Source organism: Apodemus sylvaticus, chromosome 6 (assembly GCF_947179515.1).
Source record: "Apodemus sylvaticus chromosome 6, mApoSyl1.1, whole genome shotgun sequence".
NCBI lineage: Eukaryota > Metazoa > Chordata > Mammalia > Rodentia > Muridae > Apodemus > Apodemus sylvaticus.
In genome coordinates, this window is record NC_067477.1 from 41,532,139 (window position 1) to 41,558,647 (window position 26,509).

The 26,509-nt window shown below is 40.2% G+C and overlaps 1 protein-coding gene across 2 annotated transcripts in view; it reads right to left on the minus strand.

Annotated features, from left to right (window-relative positions):
• Positions 1-26,509, minus strand: part of Susd6 (sushi domain containing 6) — a 94,008-nt gene that overhangs the window by 51,357 nt on the left and 16,142 nt on the right. For both annotated transcript variants that reach the window (XM_052185548.1, XM_052185549.1), the window contains exon 2: positions 3,488-3,718. In XM_052185548.1, coding sequence (XP_052041508.1) covers positions 3,488-3,608 — 121 coding nt within the window. In that variant the 5' untranslated portion in view covers positions 3,609-3,718. The remainder of the gene's footprint in view (positions 1-3,487; positions 3,719-26,509) is intronic.

Here is a 26,509-nt window from a genome sequence, read left to right on the forward strand (position 1 = left end):
ACACGATTCTTTTTTGTTTAACCTGAGATTATAGCCAAGACTCCATGTGATTTTATAATCAGAGGCTAGGCTCACATGCCTCTAGGGAACATATTATCTGTGGTCCAGTGGGATTCTCATAGTCATGGATGTGCATGACATGTGAGCATGCTTATTGTCTACTAGGGTCCACTGGTGGCAAGGCTATATATTTTACAAGTACTCATTTTAAGATATCTCTGAAATGGGTATTCAGGAGCAGCTACATAAACATATAAGAAATTAAGAGATAAAGTCTTGAAGAGATGGCTTAGTAGGTTAAGATGACTTGCTATTCAAGCTTGAGGTTCTGAGGACTGAAGTTAGAATCCCTAGCATCCACATTAAAAGCCTATAAAACATTCGTCTATATTGTGGGGTGGAGATAAGGAGCTCCTGAGAGCTCACTGACTGGCCAGGTAGCCAAAACAAAGCTTCTAGTTCAGTAAGAGGCCCTGTCTCAAGGCAGTTAAGATGATAGAAGAAGACATCAGATGTCTTATTCTGGCCTCCCATATGCATATGTTCAGGTACAGGAACTCACATTCACACACATGCATGCCCCCCCAATGTACTGCACGCGCACACACACACACACACACACACACACACACACACACACACAGAGGAAGCAGGGGCTCTTCCTGAAAGGAACTGCCGTTCTTTATCTTTACTGTATCTGAGAGTCTTGGTTTCCTGGTGAGCATACTTGGCACAGTGCTCAAGGCCAGTCACAGCCACGCAAGTGTGCTCTGAGTTTTCAGGCTAAAGGGGTCGGTATTGCCTTCCCCTAGAAGCCACTTCACAGAGGGAAAACATTGGCAGCAATGTTGGCACACTGAATCTTAGTGATGGTGAAGCCCCTTCTCCCTGTCTGTACCCTGTTCCCAGATAGTACATATTTTATGAGGAATAAAAATGACTTGAATGTTAAGGTGGTAGGAAAGAGTCTTTGCAGTGGGGAAGGGAAAGAAAACAGCTTCAACTTTGCCATTCTAGTCTGAGCCCACATTATAAGCAGATAGTTTTTCCAGATTAAAGAATAATAATCCCTTTATCTAGCCAGTCTGAAACTTTGGGTAGAAAGTAGGGAAGGTGTTGGGTGGGTGGAAAATGGAAGGAAGAAAGCATAGAGCAATAAAAAGGAAGGTGGAGTGGATGAGAGGGCTTAATGATACTAAAGGGGCTAAAGACTTCCAATACTTCCAATGCAACTCAACATGCTAGGGCAGCTTCCCAGAAGAAATCCTGGGAGAGGCAGTTTGCAGTAGTTCCTAGGCACTAGTCCAGATTCTGCTTCTGGACCTACCATTAACTGTTAAGACCTCAGGCAAAGGCACAATCTCTGAAATCTGGATGAGAAGTTCACCCTTATTCTAGCTCTGACAGCTGTCTCAGTCAAGCACACACCTACTAAGCAGTATGTGTTCTAGGCTAACAGTGGGGAATGGGAGCAGGGGAATACAAAACTGCTATAAAGAACCAAATCTTTTGTTTGTCTGTCTGATCCAGGGTCTCACTCTGCAGCCCAGGCTCACCTTAAACTCATGATAATACTCCTGCCTCAATTTCCTAAATGCTGGGATTATAGGCAAAGAGTCAAATACTTTAGCCACTGGTTTTTACTATACCTATTTAGCTTTTTGCCATTACAGCACAGAAGTAGCTAGAGACAATATATATTCAAAAATGAGCATACCATGTTCCACTTAAATCCAACTTATAGGCATTAAAATTTGAATTTCATACAATTTTTACATGTCACAAAGTATTACTTTTCTGCTTTTTTTCTAGCATGTTAAAAATATAGTTAGCATGCTGGTCATACAAAGCAGGCAGAAACCAGGAATGGTGGTACATATGTGTAATCCCAGCACCAAGAAGTTAGAGGAAGGAGATCTTCAAGATCAAGGCCAACCTGTATTATAGCATGAAATCAAGTTTTCCAGACTAGCTCTCGCTACATAGTAGGAGGTTAACATGGAACAATTTGCTAGCTTCCGTTCTAGGGTTAAGAGCAGTAAGCATGACAACTTTTATACTGTGTTTCTGTACCCATCACTTCTGGAGACCTTGCATAGACCAATCTTGTTTTCGTTTTCATGCAAGTATGATCCCATACTATGGTGTACCAATCATCAACGGTACCACGGGTTGTACTGGGGTTCATGGGAAGGAAGGAAAGGGCAAAAGGAGGGGAATCAGAAAAGGAAGTATGTACACAATAGGGAAGGTTACAATGGAATAACTGAATCAATAACCGTTTCTCCCAACAGTTCAGAATAATACTAAAAATAGACAAGCCTGCCCTCCTATCAGTATGTATGGGTAAGAGGGTAATAGAAATGATAAGTAATAGAAGAGATAGCACTGAATTATGAAAAGTCCACGGCCATATATAATGTGCCTCATTACCACTAAAGTCCCATTCCAGGATAACTCTGCAATCCCTCTCCAGGGAACAGATACAAGAAAACTGCCATCCTGGTTGTTTTAAAGAACTCTGGCAAGAATTTCATTATTGTTAAACACACCAGGACTCACAGATACACAGTTGGTTCTGGCATGCCATCCAATGGCCTGCTCGGTACATCCAAGTATGCGTTTTTTGGAAAGGATGCCAGATCTGGATTGCACGAAGTGAAGTAATTAGGGACTTTAGAGGACTGTCAACTCATCAAGAATCAACACATTCAAAATGGCTCACTCCTGCATTCTCAGCCTCTCTTAGGAACATTCCATCTTATCATTCTCAATAAAAAAAAGCTCTCAGAGTCATGAAAGTATAGACTGAGGAGCTAGAAATGACAGTCAACTTCTTCATTTAACACATGAAGAAACCCAGCAATGGAACAGTTAGATGGCTTTGCCTAGAATTACAATGTAATTACAATGTCAGTCACCAGGCCCTATCTCACTAAGATACAGTATCTCAACTATGTACCTAGTCTGAGAAGAGGCACAGAAAAACAGGGAAAAAAAATGAACAAACAACAAAAAAAGTGAACATCATTAAGTGTTTTCCTATGTAAAGTAATACCCTTACAACCCTCAGTGAGGTAGGCACTGTTATTAACCCACTCTGCAGCTGAGGAAGTCAGAAATTCACAGTAACAGAGTGATTTGCCCAGGGTCATAGGCAGTAATAGGAATGGGTTCTAAACTCAGGCAGTCTAATTCAGCTCATTTCCTTTCCTTCCTGCCCTGGATCCTAGGTTTTCTCTTGCTGAAGATGCCAACAGCTGAGGGGAGGGGAGATAATGTAATCACCAGCAGGTCCCCCATTCTATTAGACTTCAAAGAACTGGCTTCCTGTTGTACATGCCAGACTATAAAACAATACAAAACAAAACCAAACAAACAAAAAGCTCTTCCTGAACTGCCTGACAAAAAGCAAGTCCCAGGCTCCAGGAGAAACCCTGGTATAAAGTCTTCCCCTCCCATACACAAAAGGCAGATCTGAACTTACCGGAGGCTAATCCATCTCCCAGCAGAGTGCAAAGGATCACCAGTTGAAGAAGTACTCCATGGCCCACAGAAGTCACAACAAACTCTGAGCTGCTCTTTGGTGCTATCCTGCCATGGCACATCTTTTATCCGTCCGAGGTTTTTACTTTTTTTTTTTTTTTTTTTTTTTTTTTTTTTAAAGAATGACTTTAAAATCCAGAAGAATCCTAAAGCCAGCCAGGAGTAGCTTCACCTACAACAAATAAACAACAACAAAAAAGACTTAAGTGAAGTGAAATTTTCAGTTATTAAGTTGGTTAGATGCAAACACTCTGTAAGGACGTCACAATCATACACACAAAGTTGGAAGAATTCTAGCAACTGAATCCTTACTGCCAAGAGAAGAGACAAGCACAGAAGCTCCCCCTAGGGAGCTTCCAAAGCTTCCCACCAGCTGTTGTCAAAATCTGATTTAGGAGGCAGACGACAGTTCCAGTTTATGTGTACATCACCTGCCTGGGCAGTCAGGTCAGTGTCCCTCTCAGAAACTGCCTGCTCTGTCAGAACCACTGGCCTATGGGCTCCAGCAGAAAGCAGCTGTTGACACAGAGCTGCTCCGCCTATGTCACTTGGCCTCAAAGCAACTTCAGCTAACCAAAAGGAAAAACAGAGTGAGCACATGTCTTAAAGGAATAACTACACCGCCTAGAGAAGGAATGCAGCAGCAGGAGCCAAGGGCACAGAGGCCTAGCTTATCAGAGGCTGAGAAGTCTCTGAAGATCTCTGAACAGCCCTGAATCTCAAACTATTCAAGGCTCAACCCACACACCTGTGACCAGATGGGTCACATTATATTAACTATCCTTTAAGATGATGAGGATGTGGAAGACAGGCTGTAGTTGCTAAATGGCCCCACCACCCATTCTGGTTCAGACTGACTTATGAAGAATAGTAAGAAGTATCATTTAAAAAAATAAATCAAGCCCAGTGTGGTGGCACACACCTTTAATCTCAGTTTTCTGGAGGAAGAGGCAAGACTATCCAGATCAACCAAGACTATACAGTGAGACCCTGTCTCAAACAAACAAAACCAAGTAGTAGTCAAGAATTTAAGGATTATTTTCTAAATGTCTTTAGAGAAGATGCTGGGTTGATAAAACATAAAGTGGGCCTATTTTATTCAGTTATTTACCAGTTACTCAAATATTCTAGTTTATAGAAAGTATTCTTTTTTTGTTTTGCTTTGTTTTTTTTAGATTTGGGTTTTTGTTTTTTTTTGTTTTTTTTGTTTTTTTTTTTGAGACAGGGTTTCTCTGTATAGCCCTGGCTGTCCTGGAACTCACTCTGTAGACCAGGCTGGCCTCGAACTCAGAAATCCGCCTGCCTCTGCCTCCCAGAGTGCTGGGATTACAGGCGTGTGCCACCACCAACCGGCTATAGAAGGCATTCAAAATAACCTACTTTCTTTTTAAAAAAATTTCCATACACTCAATGTAAAGTTCTACAGGCATAGACCAGCGGGCCTCCCATTTACAACCCTAATAAAGGACTCCCTGAGTCTTGGCCAAAGACAGACTCAACTTTAAAAGATGTCTGAAGCCTTGACTCAAACCCAGGCCCTCCCCCACCCCCCACCCCCCAAGAGACGACAACTACAAGACAACTACAAGAAGTAACATGAGTTCTCTCAGTGTAAAATAGAGCAGTTATGAGACTCTTCAGTAAACATCAGTCAGGGATCAAGAACAGAGCTAACCACTAACTGATTTTCACCTCTTTTCCCATGATCACTGTGACAAAAGCATCTTTAATTCTTGGCTTTTACTCAGACTCTAAGTTGAGCTTTTAAAGCTGTAGAAAAGGTGGTTCACATTTATATGGCTACAAGTGGGAAAGTGGGAATGCCTATATTGAAATATTTGTTCCTTATAGCTCTTAACTCAGTTTCCTCTCTGAAAGGTTCTGACTCAAGTAAAGTGCTCAACCTATTTAAATCCTCAGTAACCTTATTGTCATTGCTGCTACAGTCAGGCTGCTTTTCTACAAAAGGCAAAATAAGTGGTAGTGTTTAAAGTCAAAGAGGTTAAAGATGCTAAAAGATATGTCCAGAACCCTAGATGGCTAATGATAGATTAACAATGAGCCTTCTGGTGCTACCATTTCAGTATATCCACACTAGATAACCCTATGAGGAATTCTTCAGTCATCTCTTTAAGGCAACAACTGGAAACCATCAAGAATGCCATCTGCATGTGCCAATATCACAGCACATGTGCAATACATATTTAAGTGGTGAGTGGATTTATGTAAGGTAGTGCCTTAGGTGTTCTGTATATGAGTATCAGGAGTTAAACAATACTACCAGAGCTGCTGATGCTAGTCTGAGTCCAAAATGATGTATGAGATATATTGAAGAGAAGGGGGCTGTAGAGGAAGCAGGGTGGTTTTACCATATACAGGTGAATCAAGAGTACCCTTGAGGCTGGAGAGATGGCTCAGTGGTTAAGAGCACTCACTGACTGCTCTTCCAGAGGTCCTGAGTTCAAATCCCAACAACCATATATGGTGGCTCACAACCATCTGTAATGAGATCTGATGCCCGGTTCTGGTGTGTCTGATGACAGCTACAGTGTACGTACATTAAATAAATAAATCTTTAAAAAAAAAAAAAAGTACTCCTGGCAAAGGTTCAGAAGAAGGCTAAACCAAGGAGTTGAAAGTCCACTTGAAAAATAAGTAAAATTGACAAGGATACTGAGTACAGAAGTAACAAGAGCAAATTGTTAATTTTTTTTATTGCTTTAGATTATGTATAATATATTTTTTCTGTGTATAGGTATGTGCATATTGAATGTAGACGTTGGAGGAGGGTGTTAAATCCTTTGGAACTGGAGGAACACAGTTGTTCCTCCCATCTTCTGGAAGAGCAGTATGTGCACTCTTAACCATTAAGCCTTCGCTCTAGTCTCAGAACAACAATTTTATTAAGATCACTTTTACTTTTTAAAGAACTGGTCAAGACAGAAGATAATCTCAACATTTTTTATTTTATATATAATGTTTTGGGAAGACAACTTAATAACATAGGTCCCAAAAAAGTACATATTCTCTGACTTATTCTAATTCCAGATCTATCATCAGAAATCACAAGTGTGTAATAACATGCATATGTAGGACACCCAAGATCACTGTTTAGAAAAGAAAACTGCTGGAACAATCTGAAAGTTAAAAAGTAAGTTAGCTAAATTAGTTATAGTACACTTAAAAATACTGTTCAGTTACTTAAAAATGGGACAGTCTAAACCTTGTTAATATAAAATGTCTTCTTAAATTAACGTCTGAGCCGGGCAGTAGTGGCGCATGCCTTTAATCCCAGCACTCTGGGAGGCAGAAGCAGGAGAATTTCTGAGTTTGAGGCCAGCCTGGTATACAGAGTGAGTTCTAGGACAGCCAGGGCTACACAGAGAGACCCTGTCTCGAAAAACCAAACAATAAAAAAATTAATGTCTGAAAAATTGGATGTACACTTGTATTTTTGTTTTGTTTTGTTTTTTCTTTGATTGGATATTTTCTTTATTTACATTTCAAATGTTATCCCCTTCCAGACCTCCATTCTGGAAACCCCCCATCCCCTCTCCCCTCCCCCTACCTCTATGAGGGTGCTCTCCCTACACTTATATTTTCTAATTTATTAATGTTAGCTTTTAAGATACAGTCTCTGTAGCTCAGATTGGTGTTGCCCAGGCTGCTTTAAACTCTTCATCCTGTTGCCTCAGCCTCCCAAGTGCTAGGATTACAGGTGTATGCCATTATACCCAGCCCAGGCTTGGACTTTTAAAGGGTGCATATTACACACACACTTACATACACCAAAAATTCCTCAGGAATAATGCATAAGAAACATTGCTGTTAGGAAGGGGAACTGAATGGTTAAAAATCAAGAAGCAAAAAATAAAAAAACAATTACTATATGCATTATTATCTCATTATTCTTGAGCACTGTGCTTTGTATCCACATTAACTTTTCAAAGAGATAAAATACAAATCAATTTAATGTAACATGACTTTTGTGTCTATATCCTCAACAAACTTCTAGGAATAGTCACTTTAAGGGGTCAGCCCTATAGACATCTCCAAAAAGAGTCTCTTTCCTGACACTTCCTACCATGCCTATTCCCAGGAGAACTGGCTCTTTGGAATCCTTTACTACTTCAACTTGAACTAGCTAGTATATCTGTTTATCTGCCTCACCTTAGTAGACTGAGAGTTCCTTGAAGGCAGAGACAGTAAATCACTCATTTGGAATCTTTAAGAGCATAGCATAGGTCCTTGCATTTGACAGAAGATTGCAAATGTTTGCCAAACTGTGGGAGGAGACAGAAAGTGGGGAGAAGGTGGAGGAGTACAAACTCCTGACTTATTCTGTCTCACCAACTGCTAGCTTCTCTCTTATTGCTTAGGCAGCTACTTGAACTAAGAGACCAATAAAATCCAGTATTTGATCAAGTACAAAATGAAGAGTAGTATGTGGGTTTTACAAAACATGGAAAACATAAATGGGAAGTATTTATGTAAAGGATGGTCTAAGGTTACTGCTTCAAAATAATAGAGGAAAGTCAACGTACAGGACCCCAGAGTATTATCAGCTACAAGAAAACCCAGCTAATTTGGATAAAGAATCATACAATAAACTATATTTAAATAAGGAATTATCTGCTTTAAACATAGAATTTTAAAGTCTTCAGTTGGGTATGGTTCTATACACCTATAATTTCAGAACTCAAAACAGTGAGACAAATATGCTTTAACTTCAAGGCCAGCCTGGCTACAGTTTCAAACAACACCAAACTGGGAAAGGGGGTATCACTTTCTTTAGTAGTATAGCCACTAAAAAGTCATCCATACTCCAGTAAATAATCTCTCACCCATGTTCATGTAGGCAACTCTGTACTCAGTGAGTTAGGACTGTGCATGTGCATGAACACACATACACACACACACACACACACAGAGAGGGGGGGAAGGAGGGGGAAAAGGGGAAATGTTTTATACTATACTTCCAGGCACAGTTATTATTGAGGGCAGGAATTCACACAAGGCAGGAAACTGGAAACTAGAGTTGATGCACAGGCAATGGAGGAATGCTGCTTATTGGCCTTGTGGCTTGTTCAGCCTGTTTCTTATATGATTCAGGGGTGGCACTGCCCAAGTGAGCTAGTCATTCCACATCAATTAGCAATCAAGAAAATGCACCACAGGCTTGCCCACAGGACTACTGGATGGGGGGCATTTTCTTAAGGTTCCCTCTTCCCAAATAACTCTTAACTTGTGTTGACATAAGACTAGCCAGCACAGGCCTGGTGGTAGCGCACGCCTTTAATCCCAGCACTTGGGAGGCAGAGGCAGGCGGATTTCTGAGTTCGAGGCCAGCCTGGTCTACAAAAGTGAGTTCCAGGACAGCCAGGGCTACACAGAGAAACCCTGTCTCAAAAAATACAAAAAATACAAAAAAAAAAAAAAAAAAAAAAAAAAAGACTAGCCAGCACAGTATCATTATCACTAGAGAAATACCAAGGCTTAAACTGTTAAATGGGGAGATCCACTGCACATCAGTATGTTACTGACCATGTAATTAATTTATCTATTTTTGAGACAAGGCTTCCTGTGTTGCTCACGATGTCTTTGAATTTGCAGCCACCTTCCTGTCTCACCTCAGTGAGAACTGGAATTGGAAATTACACCATGCACCATATTGCCACCTGCTACATCCTCTACTTTTTTAAAGATTTATTTTTATTATGTTTAGTTATGTATACTTGTGTGTCTGTAGGAAGTATATGCATGCACACGCAAGTCCCATGGAGGCCAGAGGCTTCAAATCCCTTGTAGTTAAGAGTTTAGATAGTTGTGAGTTATGTGATGTGGCTGCTAGGAATATAACTTGAACTTGGGTCCTCTTGAGAACTTGAGCAGTATGGGCTCAAACCATAGAATCATCTCTAGCCCTAGAGCCTCTACTTAAAAATCAAAACCAAAACCATACATGATTGAAAACAAATAACTGGGACTAAATACGCCTCTGTTTTCTTTCTTTCTTTCCTTTCTTTTGTTTTTATTTTTCCAGACAGGGTTTCACTGTATAGCCCTAGCTGTCCTCAAACTCAGAGATTCTCCTGCCTCTATTTCTTGAGTGAGTGCTGGGATGAAAGGCATGCTGTGCCTCATTTTCAAATTTTAGCATTCATCCATCCTCACAGGAATTAACAACTGACGTTTTAGATGAATCCGGGTGAGGGACCTGTGCCAGGCAGCAAGGCTTTCTGGCTTCTATTTCCATTTCTAAGAATGACTCTCAGGTCTCATCTCAACCACAGAATTTTTCCCTCATGCTTTTATATTTCTCTTTGTGTAACCCAGGTTTCCTCAAGCAGTATTTTTCCCTCCAAAACACAGGGCAAGAGAAGACATGGAAAATCTGCATTCATGGCTCTGGTGTTCTTTCTTGGGAGCACAGCTTTTGTCTTCAAAGTGGGCAGTCCAGAGTTCCCAGAAAATATAAAAATGTGACTACCCAGGCCCTTCTGTAACTCTTTCCTTCTTTGAAGGGATTGCAGAATTTCCCCCCTTTCACTCCCATTCACTTTCAAACCCTTAGGATGTCCTACCATCCCCTATAAACAATGAGGTTTGTAGATGCCTTCTATTTCTTTCTCCTGTGGATTTTTCCAGTCACCAACTTCTATTTCCTCTGAGCCACTAACATTTCAGTGCTTCAACAGCCACAATTTCTTCTATTGGGATTTGAGGAACATTTGGCAGAACACTGCCTCACCCATTTCACTGCAGGTCGGAGCAGGGAAGCAGAAGGGAGGAGAGGGAGGGGGAGGGGAAAAAGGGGGGGGCTAGCTAATCCAGGCTGTCCTTGAATTTGCAACCAACTTCTCAAATAATGGGATTATAGCTATGCTCCACCACTCCTAGTTAAAAAAAACTTGTTGAAAATTTAACCTGCTCCTAATTATAAAAATTACCCTCAGCTTTCCTTTTAAGCCACCTGAAAGTTACTGGAATGTGCCAGAGATTTTCTTGAATTGCTTTGATATTCCTTACAACCTGTGATACTCCAGAAGAACTGCTGTTGATGCACTCAGGCTATCACACTTTCTCCTAAGATCCAGGCAAGCAGGAATACCAGCAACACACTACCATATACTCGCTCAGACCTCAGTCCTCCAGGACCTAGAAGCAGTTTTGACTACAGCAGGGACTTGACAGGAGACAGCTAGAAGCAGCTTCAGCATTAGGCAGTGGTTCTGTCCTCAAGCAAGTCACCCAGTCTTCCCAGTGCTTAGGGATGGACCTGAATGGCTCCCAAGGCCCTTTCAGGTCTAAAGAATTCAAAGCCTTCTAGAAGTGACCCAAAAGTATTTTCTGTGAAAATATTCTATTCTAACTAAAAGGAAGAAATATTAAATCTCTCCTAGCAGCCCTTCTGCCTTCATCTTCCAAGACCAAACTCTAGCATCTATCTCCCTCTACACTGCAGTAAACTTGAGAGTCTACTTTCCCATTTAGAGTTTAATCAATCCATCAGCACATTTGTACCCATCATCTAGCACACAGTGTTCCTAAAGCAATTTCCAAAAATAACAAACATCTAACAAAGAGAGAGAGAGAGAGAAACAAAAAGCCAAAAGCCAACCACCCCCAAGCCTCAACATACAAGGAACACTGTAGCATTGCAGGAGCCTAGGGAAGAGAGAGAAAAGCGCAGGAGAAATGAGGGGAAGAGGAGAACAAAGCAAAACTGACTCTGACAGGAAAACAAGAGAAAGCAAGGAACTCAGTCATAAATGTCTAATCTGTAGCCAGGAAGCCACTTTTTTATATTTTTGGTTGTGAGCTAGCCTTTTAACGGCTGAGCCATCTCTCCAGCCCAGGAAGCCACTTTTTTTTTTAATTTTTAATTTTTTAATTTTCTATATTCTTTGTTTACATTCCAAATGATTTTCCCTTTCCCGGTTCCCTCCTCCACAAAAGTACCATAAGCCCTCTTCCCTCCGCCCGTTCTCTGATCTACCCCCTTCTACTTCTCTGTCCTGGTAATCCCCTACAATGCTGGATCAAGCCTTTCCAGGACCAGGGACCTCTCCTTCCTTCTTCTTGGGAGTCATTTGATATGTGAATTGTGTCTTGGGTACTCAGAGCTTCTGAGCTAATATCCACTTATCAGTAACTGCATTCCATGTGTTCTTTTGTAATTGAGTTACCTCACTTAGGATGATATTTTCCAGATCCAACCATTTGTCTAAAAATTTTATGAATTCATTGTTTTTAATAGCTGAGTAGAGGAAGCCATTTTTTTAAGGTAGAGCTTTACTATGGACTAGGCCAACCTACAACAAAAACCTCACTTCCTGTGCTTCTGTTTCCTTACCAGTGGAAGGAAAACAGTTCAGCTAAGTATCTCTCAGGAACAGCATTGAGGACCAGGACAGATCTCTGGTCCACTTGGGCAGTATTTATTATTATTATTATCATCATCATCATCATCATCATCATATTAATTGGATGGTCTAGGGAAAATAATTTTCCGTTCCTATCTGTAAACTGAATATCACCAATCTTCCAGGACCCTGTAAGGTGGAAACAAGCATGAGCTATAGAATGTATCTGAAACTGACTCCAGTCCATGATGGTGAGGGTTCTTTCTTCCATTCCCTAAGGGCAGTCTTTAAATGTGGTTTAGAAACATCCTGAAATCAGGCTCAAAGCACAAGGTCAGTTCAGATTTTTTTAAAAAAGCAAAACCCCCCAAAAACCAATGAGTTGAACAAATGAACCTTCCTTTCTCAAATTTCCAAATTCCAAAATATTTTAAAGGCACTTACCTAAGCATATATGGAAAAAATACCCATTTGCCTGTTTGAAGAGTGCCCTCTTTCGGTTTTTTGTTTTTGTTTTTATTTAAAAAAAAAAAAAAAGTCACTCTATGAAATCCTAGCTGGACTAGATTTCTTTGTAGTCCAAGCTATCCTTGAACTCAGAGATTAACCTGTCCCTGCCTTCTGAGGCAATTCTAGCTTGAGACAACCAAGTATACCCCCATCCTTGAAGCCTGTATAGAGACAGGTTTCTTCCACATGCTGCATCTACCACAGGTAATGACTGTTTCACCAATTTTACTTCTCTCCACAACCCAGTGTGCTCAATAAATACTTGTTGAACTCAGGAGAAGAAAGAGATAAAAAGCTCCGACAGTTTTTGCAGAACAGAAAAGATGGCAAAGCAACAACAACAACAGACACGAGGCAGGAGGGAATGGGGTATATCGACTTCAAGTTTGAGGCAGATAGCAAAAGCTTGGCAGAAACAGCAGAGATTAGTTTCTAGGCCCCAGAGATAGATCTTATATATCATTATGCCCTCTACATGATTCACAGCAGAGCTGAAAGGAACAGGCTCCAATACTCATTTTGCAAATAGAAATCCAAGAAAGTGATTTGTTCAATCTGAACCCTCACGACTACATTTCCAGGAACCGACTATACTGGAGTTCAGCAAATATGTACTAGCTGTCTTCTATACAAGGATTGGGTAATCACTGAGATCAAATGTGGTATCCAAGAAATTCACAATATGCTGGAGAAGAAGTACATGCTTATCTACAGCATTCAAATTGCTATGAGGACCTAAAAGAAAAAAATATTTTATAGTGCTAAGAGAAAACAAAGAAGTTAACACAAGTGCAGCAGCCTTTTCCTTTGGGTTTGCTATTTTTGACATGGAGGAGGTGTTTCCTGCACAGCTATAACTACTCTGAACACTAAAATCTGGCTCCTAAGGATCCTCTCCAGTGACATATATAGATGCGTATTTATTTCTTGTTGCCAGACAGAAGCATTCTGTGATTCTAGGCAGACACATTGAATTGCTCCCCTGTTCATCCTATAAAGTGACTTGGTGATCTGAGTTTTTGTTTTGTTCTTGTTTTTGTTCGATCACTGCAAATAAGTAGTTTCTGCCTGCAAAAGATTCTCTTAGACGTGTGATCACCAGTGTGCACTTGAGTTCTGGGTTCAGCTTATACATACCCCACCCGAACATAATTATAAGTCTTTGTTAACTTTGTTCTTTATCACTTTATATGATGAAGAAGCACAGAATGCTTCTGTCTGGTGACAAGAAATAAATATGCATCTATTTATGTCACTGGAGAGGATACTTAGGAGCCAGATTTTAGTGTTCAGAGTAGTTATAGCTGTGCAGGAAACACCTCCTCCATGTCAAAAATAGCAAACCCAAAGGAAAAGGTTGCTGCACTTGTGTTTACTTTTTACCATCTACGTGGATGGCTTTCCAAAGGTCCTCAAGTGGGATGATATAAACAGGTCTGTGTCACTTCCTGGTTCTCAGGCCTTCTGCTACATACCCAGTCTGTCTGGGAAGGCTGCCTATTTAAAAATAAACCTTTAAAGCTCACCAAAAACTCCAAACTTAAACCATCCTTTCCTTTATTTCATTCAATTTCACTGAAATTAAATGGGGTAAGAAAGCAAGAAAGGAGAGAAAATAATCAAAGAAGGAATCTTGAGTTCAAAACAAAACAAAAACTGTGCTTAATGAATGTCAAAGTCAAGAGAAGTGGGCTTTACTTATGAATCACATCTAACTGGAAAAACTGACCTTGAGCAAACAAAGACCTTCATCTCTAAATGTAGGCAGGTTTCCACAGTCATAATCCCAGCATAATTATCCAACCTGCCTGAACCTCAGGTTCCTCATCTGCTTACTTATTTCAACTATATACCTTTTCTGCACTATATAAGGAAAGGAACACAAAACACTCAGCATAATGCTGGCATGAGTCATCAAAAACAATAGTTACTATTATCATTATGCCTATCCTTATTACTGTTATCATCTGAAACAGAGGGTCAGAACAGGTGAGCTCTATTAGAAGAACAACTCTGTTCCAAAACCTATAATTCTTAGTTACTTTCTCTTCTTTTTCTTCCATTTTTCTTTTAAGAGTACTAGACAAGAAAAGGGAGATAAGTTAGGAAAGTCTTAGGTAAACAAACATCTCAGCATTTATGTTAGAAACAGTAGAAAATGATCAACCCAGAAGGAAATCCACAAGTAAGTTAAAATTAAATAATGGGATATATAACTCTCCAAAATGGGAAGACTTGTATATTTTCTTTTATTATATTCATAGCATTGTGACATATCCACCCACAATGCACTCCATGAATGCCAAGGGCAACATTCCCCTGGCAGCAGAACCGGACTTCAGACACTACCTTTCATTACCTAAAGGTTCCCAGCAGCTCTTTAAGGAAGCCCTAAAAGATATACAGCACAGTAGCCAATCCCACTCATTTCTACTGGCTAATCCTACCACCGAAGTTTTGTTGTGATACATACACACACAGAGTGAGACAGAGATACACACTCCTCTTCTTGGAGTGGGGGATGTAGCTCACTCATTTAGTATAGGGCTCCCCAACACTGCATAAAATCTGGCTTGATGGTGCATACTAGTAATCTCAGCACTTAGGAGGAGGAAGTGGGGTCATCCTTACCTATATATAAAGTCTCAGGCCAACCTAATATACATGGGGCCCTACCCCTAAAAAAATAAAAATAAAAAAAATAAAGATTCCCTTGCTTACCCCTACCACCTAGTAGTTTTCAGTCACAATTTCATGCCACCTGAGAGCCTCCAAACTCAAGAGTTACTAAGAGTGATGAGGGCACATTACTTTCCTCTTGCATTTTTTTTCTTCTCTGTACAAAGCTGAACCCACAACCTTCCAAGTAAGTAATTCAGTCCATGAATGTTTGAAGAGATCTCAGGAGGAAAAATGGAAAACAGGCTGATGAACCTAAAGTTACAAGATGATAGATAGAGGATCATCATTTACATCTGAAAGAGATCCAAAGTTTCCTTTCTAAAAGGTTTTTATTTCCCTTGTTTTTCTTTCTGCAGTGCTAAATTTATATTACATGAAGATTCTTAAGGACCAAGGACAAAGGACAAAGCTCTCACAGAGTAAACAAAAAACAGCAAAGGCTCTCTAGAAGAGTGGTTAGAGGGCAGTATCTGGAACAAAACTAAGACCTGGATAAAATGAGGCATAACATGCATTACACACAAGTCAGAGTTAGGGAGGGAGCCCTAGACCCATCCATACAATTAGCTTACCCACACTGCTTCACACACTGCTTCCCTTGCTTAGGTCACTCAACAAGCAGCAGATGGCCCTAGTCCTAGGCAGATGGCTGAATATGAACAGGACAAAACTAAGGACCATCCCTAATTACAAGAGTGCCTGGGGGTTGGCACAGCTAAAAATCACAGCATCATCCAAGGTTCTCCAGTACCCACAGAGCTCATAAAGAGACTGGGTAAAGAGTTTAGTTAGGGAAAGACCCAATACCACTCTCAAGCTGACCCCAAGAGTGGTCATCCATTCATTCATTCACTGTGTATATATCACAATCCAAGCAGTGTATCAGCAACTAGGGAAACAATGACAACAGAGGTGGTGACAAAAGACTTATCTGCTCTCAGGAAGTTTTCTGAAATGTAAGGGAAAACGAGTAAACAGATGGCAGTACAGTGGGTAAGTGCTGAGACCAGGGCAAAAAACAGTGGGAAAAGCCAGAGACACCCAGAATGCAGTGGTCCAAATTAACCCTGGCTTTACAGATGTTACCTAAACAGACATGAAAGAGGTAGAGAAAAACATAGGGAACATTCTAAAACGAAACAACTTAAGAGGCAAAAGAGAATTGGGAATTAATTACCCTACCTTTTCCCCCTGCTTCTTAAAACAAATGAATGTTCCTATAGGGAAGATCAGCTAAGAGTACGTAGAAAAGGATGACTATTTTAAGTTCCAGAGCCATTAAACTTCTGTAAAAACTTCTTCCTCTAAAGAGGCAAAACACCTATTCAAAACAGAAAACATTCTTCATTCAGATTACCTCTCTAAAGTGTACCATTTTAGCAGACAATGTTTCTGCTTTTCATGGCTACTTCTTTTACATGACATTAAAACTCTCACAGGGGCTGGAGAGATGGCTCAGCAGTAAAAACTTCTTCCTCTAAAGAGGCAAAACACCTATTCAAAACAGAAAACATTCTTCGTTCAGATTACCTCTCTAAAGTGTACCATTTTAGCAGACAATGTTTCTGCTTTTCATGGCTACTTCTTTTACATGACATTAAAACTCTCACAGGGGCTGGAGAGATGGCTCAGCAGTTAAGAGCACCTCAGTGGTTAAGAGCACCTCTTCTAGAGGCTCTGAGTTAAATTCCCAGCAACCACATGGTAGCTCATAGCCATCTGAAATGGGTTATGCTGCCCTCTTCTGGTGTGTCTGAAGAGAGCAATGATGTACTTATATACATAAAAATACATAAGTAAATCTTTTTTAAAAAACTCACATGTAATGTGAGCTACAAATTTTCCTATTAGGAGGTTTAGAAATAACTAGTTTACTGTTGTTCATGGCCGTGCGCAGCATGTGTATACACACACACACACACACACACATACACACACACACACACACACACGAATTCCAAATAGTGAAGAAGAGACAGGAAGACTGCAGACTGAGATCAGCCTACATGCACACACATACACACACATACTATAACTATACTGCTATTATCGCTCAGCTCTTAAGAAAATAAAGTTAAAAATGCAGAAAAAGCATTAGAATGTATAATGCCATTCTGGACTACACAGTGATAACCTAGGGGGGGTTGGGAAGGGAGGAGGCTAGGTACTCAGGAGGCAAAGGCAAGCAGATCTCTGTGAATCAGAGGCAAGTTCTGGGACAACCAAAGCTACATAATGAGACTTTGTCTCAAACACACAAACAAAAAACAGGAAGAAAAACAGATCCCCAAACTGATTTCTTAAATAAATAAATAAATAAATAAATAAATAAATAAATAAATAAATAAATAAATAAAAGAACTGAGTATGAACCAGCTATTTCACTCCTAGGTATATACCCATAAAACTTTATACCCTACCATAGAGGGCACACACCCACTTCTTTATTACTGCTTTATTCACTATAACAAAGAATTGGAAACAACTTAGTTGCCCATCAAGAAATTAATGGACAATAAAAATTAGATAAGCTGTTGCACACACATACACACACATACTATAACTATACTGCTATTATCGCTCAGCTCTTAAGAAAATAAAGTTAAAAATGCAGAAAAAGCATTAGAATGTATAATATTATGTGAAGTCACACATCTCAGAAAGAAAAAAAACTGTATGTCCTCTCTTACAAGTAGAATCTAGACAACAATGTGTATATTATATATACACGGCAAACAAATGTATATGTGGGTAGTACAGTATAGCATAAAATAGAAATAAAGTTGTGGGGTTTTTCTGGGTTTTTGTTTGTTTTTTGTTGTTTTTTTGTTTTTCAAGACAGGGTTTCTCTGTATAGTCCTGGCTGTCCTGGAACTCACTCTGTAAACCAGGCTGGCCTTGAACTCAGAAACCCGCCTGCCTCTGCCTCCCAGTGCTGGGATTAAAGGCATGCGACACCACTGCCCTGCTGAAGTTGTTTTTCTAGTTCTAATTCTGTCATGGATTTTTTTTGTTTTGGGTAGTACATAAGTGCAAAATGTAAAATGTGAAGTTCCACAGTTTCCATTCTAAATGCATACTCTAACTGTATAGAAATTCACTGAGTTATACAGACTTTGGACCTAATGTTTTTTTGACATGTGATGTTTCTAATTTATTTGCAAGACTTTTATAATAAGGCTTACAAAAATGTTTAAATTAATAAGAAAAATAATTTTTATAAAGTAGTAGTACTAATTCACAACTTAATCACTGTATCTGGTACTATATGTAACCATCACTACTACTAAAGAACTAAACTTCATCACAAAATGCTACAACATTTAGGTAAATGCAAGTCATTATCTTTTTAGGCAGAATAGAACAGGAAGAGGCAGCAGCATTTTTCAAAGACAAAGGATTCTGAGAATCATTCACTAACTTATCTACTGTACAGTAGTAGAGCTGCTACCCAAGAGTGCACTTGCAAAAATAAAATCTACAAAAGTAAAGAAAGGTTTGAAGAAAGTCTTCTTGTGAGAAAAAAATGACAATAGTTTCATTTCCATGTAAATGACAACTCCCCGAGTTCTGTCTATGCAACTACACTCTCTACCTAAATTCAACAAACTTGAATGTTCCCAATTTATCTGGCTGAAGCTGGTCCTTGCTCACAGTTGTTACCAAATGTTCCACAGTCCTAGCCAGTTCAGAGAAGAGAAATGGGGTATAAGTGTGGGGATGGGTCAACATGATACTTAAAACTCTACTTCCAAGTCAGAAGTAGAAGGCACTACTTTTAATTTTATCCAAGATTCTATTAGTTGTTAAAAACCTAGCATAGAGCCCGGTGGTGGTAGTGGTGCCTTTAATCCCAGCATTTGGGAGGCAGAGGCAGGTGAATTTCTGAGTTGGAGGCCAGCCTGGGCTACAGAGTGAGTTCCAGGACAGCCAGGGCTTCACAAAGAAACCCTGTCTCAGGGAAAAAAAAAACAACAACAACAAAAAAAAAAAAACCAAAAAAAAAAAAAAAAAAAAAAAAAAAACCCAAAACCAAAAAACCTAGCATAGACCTTTGCATAACAAGTTCAAATCTCCAAGCTACCCAGATAAATGCCAATTCAAATGTCAATAATACAAATAAGTAAATCCTTACTTAGTCTGACAGATCTGCTTACTGGTACTTCTATAGTTCCTTAAACTATAAACTTCCCTGTGACTAAGCATCTTTCACATCTTCTATGATGTGGGGTGATTCACCACAAAAAGAAACTAGACCAAACAGAGGCCCCTGCTCTTACTACTGCTCCTAGCTATCTTCTAGAATAAACATATTTTCCACCCAAACCTTTCAGCTTCTAGGAAAATCTCAAGGTGTGACAAACTTATAATCTTGTGCCTGTTCTTGCCAGTTTCTCTTAGGTGTTGGTCCCCAATATCCTAAAAACTCCCAACGGCACCCAATCTCCAGATCCTTCTCTACTCTCTGAGACCACCTGAAATTCTGTTAAGACCCATGATCCCTGTTTTATCATTTCCTAACAGTCTTCTCTAAATAGCTTGTAAAATGTATAGAAGCTACAGACCTCAAACCCACCAGAACTTTCAACAGAGTTAAGGCGACTGCAGATTCAGACAACAAACAACCATGGCAAACATCTATTTTAATACTCTATGTGGGTGCAATAATGTTGAACTGTAAAGTATGAAAATGAGAAATAAGCAACTACTTAGGAGTTATGAACAAAATAATGAAAAACAAAGAGAGAACAAAGAAATTCATCTGAACCAAGATAATCAAAGAGGGCCTTCTAAAGGAAAGTCAGGAGGCTGAACATAAAAGCTTTGATGGCTGAGAAAGTATAATGCAGTCTGGCACAATGGTATACAGATGTCATCCAGCTCTCAGGAGACTGAGAAAAGAGGATCACATATTTGAGGCCAGTCTGAGCTACATAATGATGCCATATCTTAAAAACAGTAATAAAAAAGTATTAAGAAACAAAGACGGGGACACATAAGAAGGAACATTCTTTAAGTATCCTAGAATGGGAAGGGCCAAGGATCAAGGAAGAAGAGAAAATAAAGCCCATTCTAAAATCCTTGAGTTAAGGCACAATTCTTTCTGTTTTCCACAGTTACTTGCTACCTGGCAAGTTCTGGTTATTTTACAAAGTATTTAGCATTCAATTGACTCTTCAGGTAAAGCCAGCTTGGAAACTCATCCTTGGGTCAGCAGGCAGTGGGACTGTTCTTGAGCAGGAAACCTGACCTAATCTAATTCCGCAGCCTCAAGTAGAGGCCCTCCAGGAACACAAGAAGGAAAGAATAGGGGTGTCACATCCTGACACACAGCTTTTATTCTTTTACCTAATCCCCAGAGATGATAAGCTAACTGACCCGGTAAGAACAACTACAGCAAGATGCAAAGCCAGTCAGAATAACTATAAAAAGGCCCAGAAAGGATAAGGATGACAGGAACCTGTAGAAGGTGGCACAAGAAGGGTTGTGAAGGAGGAGTACTGAGAAGAGCTGGAAGATTAGGTTTCCATTCCCAGGTGGTGCCATTATCTTCAGACCTCAATGCTTTGGCTCTGCTGACAGATGCCAAATGCTAAGGTCAGTCAGCTCGGCGCTCTGCTTGTTTCTGGGAATGGGGGTTACACATTCCATCCTTCCCATCTGTTTGCGGTTTTATATGCTAGCTGTGATTTCCTGTAATTCCTGTATATAAGGATCGATAAGAAGATAAGGACAAGCACAAGCAACTCCTCTGTCCATCACACTGTGACAAACACATCTCAAGAGTCCTGCACAACGGTTTTACTGGTAACTCCAATTATGGTTAGAAGAGAAAGGAGAAGCATCTGACTTTGAAAGCTATAAGGGAAGTGCCCTTCTTACACAATCAATTTCCCCTTTTGGCAGAGCCTTCCCAGAATGCATTTAGTGGGAACAAGGGAGAAAATGCAACATTTTCCAACCCTGAGTCCTGAATGACTCCTGCAAAGATGAGGAACCCAAGATCCCTTACAGCCTTGCTGTGTGAAAAATGAGCACAAACCAAGGAACCAAGAGTCAATAATATATAAGGCCAAAATGCTTCCAAGTACACAATGCCCTTGAAAACTGAATGACAGCCTTTCAGTGGTGACTCTGAGGGAGACAGGGCATAAGACAGGAAGACTGAATGTTCATGGCCCGAGTAGGCCACAGCAAGACCTTGTCTGAAACAAGCCTTACCTATAGCTTTCTTCTTTTTCTTTTTCTTATACTCGTTGAGGTATACATTTCAGGTTTCCTGTATTTTAACTGAAAATAACCTTGAATTTTTCCTTTTCCTTTTTCCTTTTGTGTATGTGGGGGCGAGGGGGGGGGCGGGAAGACAGGGTCTCTCTATGTAATGCTGGCTGTGCTGGAATTAGCTTATATAAACCAGGCTGGCCTCAAACTCAAAGAGACCCACCTGCCTCTGCTTCCCAAGTGCTAGTATTAAAGGCCTTCATGGCCAGGCCAGGCTTTATGTGGTGCTGGGGATCAAACCCCATGTTTTCATGCATGATAAGCAAGTGCTTTACCAACAAAGCTAGCACTCATTCAGTGATTTCTAAAAGATTTTCAAGATCGGGAAAAACAAGTTTCAGATGTGCATGTTCACACAGGAAAAGTACATTTCAGTGCTTTTCTAACTATTAAATAAACATAAGGGGGAAAGGGAGCAGATTGAATGAAGAACAAAGTGTTGGTTATAACTTGGTGACATTTTCTAAACAAGAACTTCCCTCCCACAAGTGACAGATTCAAGTACTCCAGAACAATCACACTGTATTCTTCCACTCAGGGGCCTCAGAAAACTTAATCTAGGAGGTGACCTGAGAATACCTGTTACTGCATGACTTTTCCAGGATCAGGCCTCCTAGAGATGGCAAACTGTCCTTTATAAAATCATGGTTCCAGTGGGGAGAGGGACATTTTGTCCTTCTCTATAATTGAGATCATAATTTCATCCCAGTATTAGGAACCCTCCAGCTAATAACACCATCATTATTATATTAACTAGCATCTGACTGTTTACTTGTTGGGTATGAATCTAAGCACTTTACACTTACTATCTGATCTAGGTACTATTATTATCTCTGGTTATAGACCAGGAAACCTAGCAGTAGGGGTGAAAGAGATAGGGTGAGACTTCAAACTAAGCAGTCTGACCCCAAAGCATGCAATCTTGGTAGAGGTATAAATTTGTTTCATGTAATTCATTTTAAATGTTAACATTTCTGGGCTGAATAGATGATTCGGGGTTAAAAGCACTTACTGTTCTTCTAGAGAACCTGAGCTCAGTTCACAGCACTCATATAAAACAACCCACAAGATACTATAACTCCAGTTCCAAGGGAGCCCAACGCCCTCTTCTGGCATCCTTAGGCACCCACATACATGTGCATATACACACAGATACACATTTAAAGAGTAAATCTAAAATAAAAACATTACAGATAAACTGTAGATTAGGAGGAATCTTCATAAAAAAAAAAAAAGACAAACAGGAATTATAGCAATGGTTCAAATTGCTGTATACAGCTGTGCAACCTCCTGAGGTGCCAGACACTTCAGAATGAGCAAAGGAAATCTTGAACGTATGGATGCCAAGGACCCAGTCATCATGAGGGCACTAACTGTTGAAGGGCTAGAGTCTGTGGTTATATCTTCCTGCAGTCTGTTTGTTCTGTTTCAGTAGTTAATAAATGGGTTTCATTATGACATTCTCATATACTATTGTATCTTGCATCACCACCCTCCCCTTCCCCCATTTCCACCTCTGACTTGGCACACTTCCTCTCCCAAAATAACCCAAATAGTGTCCCCTTTCTAGTGGCCTATATGGCCTCAGCCTTGTCCCCCACCCACTTATCCATTCCTCTAAATCAGTGTTAACAACATCCCTGTCCTAGCATGTAACTGGTCACCCCTGGAAGAGACTCAACCCCCAACAGCTCAAACCCTCAGTGCCTTGGGTTGAGAGGACAAGGAAGGGTTGTGGCTCACGCAGTTCAGACCAAATCCCATGCCACCATTCCTTGCTATGGTCTGTGCTTTTGAACAGTGTTAAATTATGGAGGTTCTCAAGGCCTTCTTTGTTCTTGAACCTCTTATTTATACTAACGTTCCTTGTTTGCACAGACCACCACCACCACCACCACCACCACCCCTCAGACAGTGTCCTTTCGATTTTCATGTTATCATATGGGCAGGTGATTTTAAAGCACACTTCAGGTGACAAGGAGGCTCTGAAGTCTTTTTTTTTTCCCTCTGAACCCTTTTTAAGACTTGGAAATATAAGTCACTAGATGAGTAATTCCATTAACTGCAAATGAGATGGACAGTAACTTTAAGTCATAGGTAGTACATTTATTAAAGGTACTGACACATGAACAATCATAGACACTAATAGCTCTTAACAGATATGCATCTACCAGCATTTGCCTTTTCTAATGAGCCTAATTTCTCTAGAAATTAACTACCAAAGATGGATATACTGCATAATTATGATCCAATTCAGACATTCTTTTTTTTTTTTTAAATTTGGTTTTTTTTTTTTTTTTTTTTTGAGACAGGGTTTCTCTGTATAGCCCTGACTGTCCTGGAACTCACTGTGTAGATCAGGCTGGCCTCAAACTCAGAAATCCGCCTGCCTCTGCCTTCCAGAGTGCTGGGATTACAGGCAAATAATGATGGGTTTTTTTTTTTTTTGTTTGTTTGTTGTTGTTGTTCTTTGGGTTTTTTTTGTTTGTTTGTTTTGGTTTGGTTTTTTTTGGTTTTTTGGTTTTGGGGGTTTTTTGGTTTTTTTGAGACAGGGTTTCTCTGTGTAGCCCTGGCTGTCCTGGAACTCATTCTGTAGCCCAGGCTGGCCTCAAACTCAGAAATCCGCCTGCCTCTGCCTCCCAAGTGCTGGGATTAAAGGCATGCTCCACCACCACCCGGCCAGACACTCTTAATAAAAACTTGTATAGAAATGGCTAAGAGAGGAGAAGTTTTGTGGTTTTGTTTTGGAGTAGTGTTTTCTTTAAAAGTCTATAAACATAAAGCATGTTTCTGGGGTGTCTTCACTTGTTTGTAATCTGAGTAAAAATGCACTCACTTCAAGGCTGTGCCTGTCTGTGCCAGCAAATAGTAAATCTCTCCCACATGTGTTCTCACTAGATTATTACAGAGGCTACAGCATGTGGCCAAGAGCTCACACAGCCCAATTCTGATACAAGCTATGCCAATACAGGCAAGATTTTTAAAGCCTCCTTTAAGCCAGGCTTGGGACACAGGCCTACCTGGGAGCTTGAGGAAGTTCAAAGCCCTGCCTGGGTTGTAAGAATGAATCAAGGTCAACCTAGCTAGGCTACTTAGTGAGACTCATTCTCAAAATAAAATGTCAAAAAAGGACTGGGGATTAGGGATATAGCTCAGTTGGTAGAGCATTTCAGCACATACGAAGCTCTAATTTTAATACTCCTACTATATAAGCAGGGCATGATCGTGTAAACAATCCTAGCACTTGGCAGGGAAGAAGCAGGAGGATCAGAAGTTTGAAGTTATCCTTGATTATATAGTAAGTTTACAGTCACCCTCATATACATGACTCTCTGTCTCAAAACAAACAAACAAACAAACAAAAAAACAAACAGAGCTGTGATATAACATAGTGGTAGAGCATTTGCCTAGCATACAGAAGGCTCTGGGGTCAATAACCAATACTAACAAAAAAATTCTTTACACTGTAAGATAGATAGCAAATGGTTACAAACAGTTTCAAAGTTGCTAGGAAGATAAGTTAATATCTTTTATTGTACAAAACAATAAAAACAATGTTTGACACAAAGAAAGCTTTCTATAGTATGATGGCACATACCTGTAATCTCAGAATTCAGACCTCAAAACCAGTCTTGATTATACTGCAAGTCTGAAACCACTTTGGGCTACATTTCAAAATGTGGACTCAAAACAAAAACATTGTTCTATACATGTTAAGCGTTGTATATCACCCTACCTTATAGTATTAATTTAATTCTGGATAAATTTGGGACTTTAAACATTTTGAAGGTGTCTTAGTCCACTACAGCTATTAATTCAAACCTCACAATAACCATGTTAAATCAGATCCTGCTATAAGGAAAAACTACTAGCCAAAGGGTAGATACTGAATACACAGCAATCTCCCTCCTTAGGTCAGGGACCAGTCTCCACCATCTGTGAATATCCTCCTACCTCCATTCCCACTCCCACTAGCAGAAACTCAATAAATCCATGTTAAATTAGACTGACTACACAGCTGTCATGCTATGAACAGAACAACCCCAGCCCTGTAGCCAGAGGATGGAGAACAAACAGGAATCATCATTCTTGGGCATTCCTAACTTGAGAACAGACAAGAGGGTGACTATTCCCAGGCCAGACTCCAACTCATTCCTGAAAGGAAAGAGAGCAGCCAGAGGTCACTCAAAGGGAAATGTCAGTATTGCCCGCAGCACAAATGACCTCTGAAGCAGTAGGGAGTCAGGCTAATGTAATGGGACATTGTACAGGCCCTTCCACCAGGCCAAATGAGGATCCATACATGTTTCAGATGCATATAATGCTGCCTTGCTAATTGAAATGGGAGTTGCCTTTTACAGAGCTTAGGCCAGTCTATAAATACCAGGAACCAAAGGGCTTTTCTGTAGGGGCTCAAATGCACCTTCCCAATCTGGTCCTCTATGCCTCAAGCAAACCCTACAGAACATCCCTCAAAAAAGAACTGTCCTCCAATAGTACACATTCACCCCAAGAAATATACCCCAGCTTTTCTTCTACTATTTTAGCCTGTTTTTTGTTGGTCTTTCCTTCCTATTCTTTTCATCTAAACAATCCAATTCCAAATACCCTTACATGGTCCTACTTCTTTTATTTCCAGATAATTGTTTTGTCTCCCTCTCCAGCTCATCTCACACTTCAATATTCCTATCCCATAGACTCTGTCTACCATTAAATAAACACGAGCTCTGAAATCACTGCAACTCTGGTTCTAGCTCAGCACAGTAAATTACAGCATTCCATATAGATAAGGCTACTATCCTGATCTATAAAGCAAAACAAGCTTGCCTAGATAAAACAACCAGCACAGTGTCACCCAATATACCCTGCCTTGTCCTACTCCCTAGAGGACTTTCCTTCTTCCTTTACTACTTAGATATAATCACTCAAGGTATCATACCTTTGAAAATCCAAAAGTCAGCTAGGCAGTGGTGGCGCATGCCTTTAATCCCAACACTTGGGAGGCAGAGGCAGGTGGATTTCTGAGTTTGAGGCCAGCCTGGTCTACAGAGTGAGCTCCAGGACAGCCAGGGCTACACAGAGAAACCCTGTCTCAAAAAACCAAAAGCAACAACAACAACAAC